The sequence below is a fragment of the Austrofundulus limnaeus genome, unplaced genomic scaffold (assembly GCF_001266775.1).
Source record: "Austrofundulus limnaeus strain Quisiro unplaced genomic scaffold, Austrofundulus_limnaeus-1.0 Scaffold12, whole genome shotgun sequence".
Classification (NCBI taxonomy): Eukaryota; Metazoa; Chordata; class Actinopteri; order Cyprinodontiformes; family Rivulidae; genus Austrofundulus; species Austrofundulus limnaeus.
In genome coordinates, this window is record NW_013952414.1 from 2,385,473 (window position 1) to 2,392,188 (window position 6,716).

Sequence of the window (6,716 nt, forward strand, 5' to 3'; positions counted from 1 at the left end):
GCGCACCGCACCCCACCCCCCGAATAGCCTATTGTCAACATAATTATGGAGTGTGATTTATTTTCAACTCAAAATATCTTCAAACTAACGAAATATAAAGTTATTAATGAAGAAAACTCGTCTGGATAACAGCAGACTGGCTGCTCGTAAAATATACGACAGGTCTGGACCACTCGTAAATTTTGTTTAACCTGATCAACAACCACCTAAAACTTGTAAAGAGCAAAGGATTTTTTTTACCTGCTGCCCCTCTGTAAACTCATCCAACATGAAAAGAACATCTTTTTTCCAGGTACCAATAGTTCCTTCTGCTAACACCCCTTCTGAGGCCCCGTGTCCCGTGTAGTCAAACCTAAAAACAGTTTAAACAGAGCAGTGAATCCCCGTGAGTATCAAAGTGTCAAACAATGACCACAAAAACACAGAGATAGAGGTTTTAGAAGCACGATGCTGAATTTAGCAGATAAAGGTTCAAAGGTCTGAACTTCTAACAGGTTCAGACAGGTACAGATTTTACATTGATGATTCTTATCTTTATTTTTCTTTTTAAAGAGTTTGAAAGCTGAGACGGCGCTGTAGCTTTGTCATTAGAACTGTAGCTGGACTGAATCCCAGTCCGAGGACCTTTCTGAGTTTGCATGTTCTCTCCGTGCATTCGTGGGTTTTCTCCCAGTACTCCGGCTTCCTCCCACAGACCAAAAACTTACATGTTAGGTTAACTGGTAAATTTAAAGTGTCCTTAGGTATGAGTGAGAGAATGAATGTTTATCTCGTTTGTCTCTATGTGCCCCTGTAATGGACTTGTGACCTGTCCAGGGTGCACCTCACCCCTCGCACAGTGACTGCTGGATATGAGCACCATTACCTGAAAGGAAGACGGGTAAAAAAAATAATAGATAGATGGAGGAAAGTTGACCAACTAAATAATAAACATGTTTTTTTTTCTTCTTTTTTTCCAGTTCATTACTGACAGCTCTGGACTCTGAGCAGGTCAGCTACATTTTACTGGATAGTGTAATAAATAAAAAGTCCAGCGGTCCCATCCACTGGGTCTTGACATCTAATAGTGTCCTTAGGCATTAGACTGAATCAAACATTGTGGACAAAACCATCAAACCGGGTCACAGGGAGCTGATGCCTATCTCCAGCGGTCATTGTACAAAAAGCAAGCAACACCTTGGACAGGTCACAAATCCACAATGAGATAAACAAGACAAACAACCATTCACACTCAGACTTACACCTAGGGACACTTAACAGTTGCCAGTGAACCTAGCATGCATGTTTTTGGTCCGTGGGAGGAAACTGGAGTCATCAGAGAAAACCCACATGTGGGAGAACGTGTAACCTCCACCCAAAAAGGCCTGGGAGGCAATCCTGCAACCTTCCTGTTGAGAGTAGGGCTGGGTGTTACGACTGAAAAATGTATCACAATAAGCACTTCATATCAGTCGATATAGATAATTATTGATTAGTTTTTTTGGTTTTGCTATTGGAAGTAAGGACCAGGAGAAAAAAAAAACAGATGAATACTGTCAAACTGCTGATGTGATGTTTCCTCTTTTAATCACAATTTCCTCTGGAGCTATTTCACTCATTTTCTCTTTTCACTCCACCCCATTTTATTCGATTTTATTATTTTTATTTTTAAGTAGTTTGAGACGAAACATGAAACTACTGCACATTACTCATCAGATTGTTGCTAGCTTTACAAAGAGTGGGTGAGTGAGTTAGCTCGGCTGCAAACTGAGCTCCAGGGAGGAGCTAAGTTTAAATAGGCGGAGCTTTGTATCAGTTTAGGCAGCTCCACATGGCTGCAGGAGATTCAAGGATTTCTCAAACATGCATGAATGAGTCAAAGTAACACTCTGGGCACGCTTTTGATGAGGGAATGACATTATAACACGATATTTTAAAAAAAGGGGTCAATTTTGCATAGGGCTGGGCGGTATACTGTTTTGTACCGAATACCGGTTTTTATTTTTGTTATGATATGAATTTTTTGAATACCGGACATTCTGGTTTAAATAGCGGAACATTTCGTCGCAGCCGCCAGTGAACTGTTGTTTCCCGGGGGACATTTTTCCTTGCTGCACYGCTATGTGCGTTAGCGTGCTAATGTTTGGAGCAGCTAGTTGCAGCTGCGGGTGGCGATTCCGTTGATTATATTGACTGACGTTTAAAAAAACATCCCGTTTTCGCCGTCGCTGAATGTAGTAAACACCTCTTCAGTGACGTGCACAGTTAGATTTAACACGGTTAGTTAATATGGAGACGTTATGCTGATGCAGACTTAACGTGGTTCTATTGTGAAAAGCCTGCAGGAAGTAGTTCATAGTGGAGTTGGAATTGACTGGTGTGCAGGGTGAGTCGTGCTGATAAGCTTTAATAAATAACATAAAACAATAAACCCAATCATAATCTTTTCTTAACGACTGGACCAAAATGTTTGACTACTGTCTCCAACCACCAGTCAGAGAAGAACAGACACAGAGGAGGGAAACAGCAACACAGACAGAGGTGCAGTAAAAGAAAAAAGTCAATAAGCAGGGTTTGTACATTTTATTATCAGCTGAGCTGTGATGAAAAGAAAAATACCGTCAAATACCGTGAAACCGGTGAAAATGTTGAAAATACCGTGATATAAAATTTTGATCATATCGCCCAGCWCTAATTTTGCATAACACCTCCCCAGTTCAAGTTTGATTTCTTTGTACTCTTTTCATTTGAATTAATGATTTAAATAATTTACAAACCATTGCACCGTTTTCACTTTTTAAGATACATAGTTGTGAGTGTAAATTAACAACATGCTACCATAAACATGGGATTAAGCTTTGGGTGTTTAAAATGAAAAAAAAAAAAAAAAAAAAAAAACCTAACAGATGGGAAGCAGAAGGCCAGCAAAAATGCTGTGTCATTGTTACCTTGCAATTCTTTATGTTTTGATTTTAAAACTACAAAACAGTAGTCTTTTATGGCTCCATTTGTAGAGCAAATCCAAAAACCGAGTAACTTACCTGAGATATGAGTGTCCTAACGACCTACAGAACTCTTCCAGAGACTCAGCCTTCTGTCCATTCATGTTGGAGGCATATCCTGGCAGATAAACCACACCTGGGCTTTTCCCCTTCACTCTCCTGTAAGCCAGCTTCGGAAGGTCTGGTCGTGATGCATACTGAACTGATGATTTGTGTCTCCTGTCTCCTAAAAACACAGTTATCAGTGCTGATTTTAGGATGACATAACTGCAGACAACAGATAATCATCAAATCCTTCAAACATGCCATAAAAAAACACCTAAGAGAAGCTAATTAACTCGTGAAAGTTTAAGAATATACGAAGATGTCTGTTTTATAGGACTGTAGTTTCCATCATGCCCTAATTTTTTTTTTTTTTAAGAACGACGTATTCGCCACACCCCCTCCTCGTGCGTGTTTCATAACATCCGACTATCCTTCGAGCGATACGAAATGAATTCAGTCACAAACACACACTTCCGACAAACCTTGTAGTCGCGATGAAGACAAAGCCGCAACCCCGCCATTACTTAAAAATTGTGAAATCCCTTTGCGGCAGGACCTCAGCGACAAGGCTGCCATATTGCTCCACGGACACCGACGAAGTATCGCGAGAGAAGCAACTATCGCGAGAGCAGCAGCGCTCTTACCCAAGAAACCGTAGAAATAAATACCGCGAAGCACAGCGGTTGATATAATAACACGACCTCGCTACGACGTGAACAATTAGCCCGAACRTGGTTGGTCCTTGTAGGATTTTGGCAGAATCTTCCGGGTCGTATTAAGAACGCAGTGGGCGTGACAGAGCGTGAACTAACATCATTGCGACGATAGGATCCTGGAGGAGAGCGTGAACCACGCGTGCACGGGCGTTGTTTTGGTCTTAGATAAAACTGAAGCAGGACTCATGCCTAAACTATGACCAAGTGTGTATGGTGAACCTATCACGCCCCCATCACGCTGGCTCATGTAAGTTATTGCAGCTCACCAGCCTTGGATCACTACCACACGACTTTAACGACCAATCCACAGTCTTCACGTACCAATAATCACCAAGGTGTCCTTCATTCACCTTCTCGCTTGCTGTCATTATGGTCAGGCCTTCTGGACGACCACCGAAAACCTCGTCACCTGAGTTCTCTAATGCTATTCGTTTCCAGAAGGGAGCTGGTGCTGGTTCCAATCACCCTTGTCCCACAGAGGACTCTAACAATGGGTCCACTCCTAAGAGGCAGAGGAAGGAGAAGGTGACGGCCATGCTGACAGAGGAGGAGGAACAGTCCATGGTTGAGTGGCTGGTCAGTAACCCCATCCTCTACAACCGTAAGTTGAAAAATTACAAACACACGAGCAGGAAGGAGGCATTGTGGCGGGAAAAAGCGGAGGAGGTTGGGAAGGACGTCCTCATACTGAAGACCTGGTACACCAGTCTGCGCACCAGGTACGGCCGCCTGAAGAAGCTCTGCGCCGGGCAGGAGTCCCCCGAGCTGACAGAGCGCGACTTCTGGATACTCGGATGCTTTGAGTTCTTGAGACCGCACATTATTGAGATCCAGAGGAGGAGAAGGGTCAGTCTGAGTTGTGTGCACACCTCTCCATTTTTCAATATTTATAATTTTAATGAAATAACTACCTTGTGAATTTTTTTCAATTTGTTMTAGAGGAAGGAAAAAGTTGGCGTCAGTGTTGATGACACCCCCCCTATTGAAGATGACCTCGGTCATGACGCTGATGAGGTTGATGCCGATCCACCTGCTACCCACCTTGAGTCAGTTAAACTCCAGCCTGTGTCTCCGCTGAGCAGCACCTCCAGCACCAAACCATCTACTGCTACCTGTGGCAGAGGGGTGGCAGCTGACGAGGAGGATGAGACCCTGCTCACGAGCCTCTGTGAACGCCCACAGCACTTCCTGACCATGCAGCAGCAGCAGCAGCAGCTCCACGGTCTGCTCAGACCAGAAGATGAACGGGAACGTGACGCATTCGCGGAGTGGCTCAGGTCAGCCATGCGAAACTTTGAGCACTCTGTTTGGAGGCGGAGCCAGCGTGAGCTCACCGACGTAATGTACCGCTTCATTGCTGAGAACGATGCTCTGAGGATCAAGAAACAGCCTCCGTGTTCGTCCTCTGCTGGTCCAACTAGCTAAGCTACAGCTAACCTGCAGGATTCAACCACCCAGGTGTATCAGCAGGTTTCTGCCAAGCTCCACGGTGGCAGCCTGGACCGCAGTACTGGCTTGATACTGTGCACAGGCTCTGTGAACACGTCTTGGGCCCAGTAGCAGTTGCAGGTAAAGCAATCAACCTCAAGTTCACTCTGTGTCATCAACCCAGGGTAGCAGCACTCTAACCAGCACAACTGCACAGTACTGTAGAGCAGCGTTCATCCTTTCTGCAGGGGTCGCCACAGGAAGCAAATGCTCTTCCTGATATAACCTGGGCTTCCAGATTATGAGACTGTGGGACTGACCACYGATGTACACGGCTCCATGGAGCAGAGTATTCAGATGAAACTGTAGTAATGCTTTTAAAAAACTAACCTTTTTCATTAAGACATATACTGTATTTCAAAAGAATGTTTGTATTCTCAAATCAAAAGTTTAATATAAACATACACAGATTTTCAACTTTTACTTTTTTTGAATATTTTTTTGATCCTTTGAAGTGAGTTTTTAATGGTTTAAAAGCCCTCCTGACAGAACAATGTCCTGTACAAAAACACTGTCACASAATTGAGTGTTCAATACAAATGATTTCTTTTACTTGTTATTTTATGGTTTATTTAAATTAAAGGCAACATGGAGGACTTGTATTTGCCAGATCATCTTTAACATCTGGCTGGTGTTGGCATGCAATMTTTGTGAAGACAATTTTCTTTAATGCAGAATGAATCTGACATTTTAAAATATTTGAAATATGAGAATCAAACAGAACAGGTGAGCTATATAATAAAACATAACGGAATGTAATCCCACATGTAGTAAATTAATTMTGACAACATAGACAAATTCCTTGAATATTTTTTTACATATACATTTTATTATAATTGTTTCTATTTGTAACATGATTATAATCCCTTTTAGTGTGGTCAGTGCTCGTACAATTTACATGATGCTGTCATTTGGATTAAACATGAAATTTTAACTTGTTAATTTTATGGCAAAATATAAGTTTTAGTGGTACATAATGGATAATATTTAAAGCTTAAACTTTGCTACTTTCCACTACTACTTATAAGAATGTATTAAAGTTTGTTATTATGCAGTTCTTTATGAATAAATAACTGAATTATCCTTAATATTAAATATTTAAATGAAGAAAAACTATAAAATAAAAAAAAGAAAATGGTTTAAATCTTAAAACACAACTCCCAATCAGTGCAAAACTGTCATTGTTTGATGGTTTATGAGCAGAGTTATAAAGTAACTACGTACAAATACGTTAATGTACTTAAGTAGTATTTTTGGATATCTGTATTTGAGTAATTATTGTTCAGCCTACTTTTTACTTCTACTTACATTTTCACACAATTATCTGTATTTTCTACTCTTTACATTTTTTAAAAAGGCAAAAAATTAGAAAGTCATTACTTTTATTTCATTTTTGCTTGTTTTCATTCCAGCTTGTTATTCAAAAAAATAAATACTATCCATATAAATTGTTCCTCCTAGATGGAGTGAATTTAATTGTGGTTGA

At 41.1% G+C, this 6,716-nt stretch overlaps 3 protein-coding genes across 5 annotated transcripts in view; 1 reads left to right on the top strand and 2 right to left on the bottom strand.

Moving 5' to 3' along the window:
* The window catches only part of tagln3b (transgelin 3b), an 8,509-nt gene extending 8,181 nt beyond the window's left edge, over positions 1-328 (bottom strand). The window contains exon 1 of the mRNA XM_014002265.1: positions 241-328. Coding sequence (XP_013857719.1) covers positions 241-281 — 41 coding nt within the window. The 5' untranslated portion in view covers positions 282-328. The remainder of the gene's footprint in view (positions 1-240) is intronic.
* The window catches only part of abhd10b (abhydrolase domain containing 10, depalmitoylase b), a gene marked incomplete at its 5' end in the record, with an annotated part of 6,144 nt that extends 2,277 nt beyond the window's left edge, over positions 1-3,867 (bottom strand). The window contains 3 exon segments of the mRNA XM_014002264.1: positions 241-352; positions 3,021-3,207; positions 3,509-3,867. Of these exon segments, the coding sequence (XP_013857718.1) occupies positions 241-352; positions 3,021-3,207; positions 3,509-3,602 (393 nt within the window).
* Positions 3,762-5,832, top strand: LOC106513442 (uncharacterized). 3 transcript variants are annotated; one of them, XM_014002262.1, is made up of 3 exons: positions 3,762-3,989; positions 4,120-4,588; positions 4,682-5,832. In XM_014002262.1, coding segments are annotated over exons 1-3 (957 nt in total). In that variant the 5' UTR covers positions 3,762-3,987; the 3' UTR covers positions 5,168-5,832. The 3 variants fall into 3 exon arrangements, with proteins under 3 accessions (XP_013857716.1, XP_013857715.1, XP_013857717.1); XM_014002263.1 differs by having other exon boundaries at positions 3,767-3,989; positions 4,181-4,588; XM_014002261.1 differs by having other exon boundaries at positions 3,762-4,588.
* Positions 5,833-6,716: the final 884 nt, after the last annotated feature.

Coding starts and splice junctions, on each gene's coding strand:
- LOC106513442 (XM_014002261.1), top strand. CDS start 4,112: ATGGTCAGGCCTTCTGGACGACCACCGAAAACCTCGTCACCTGAGTTC.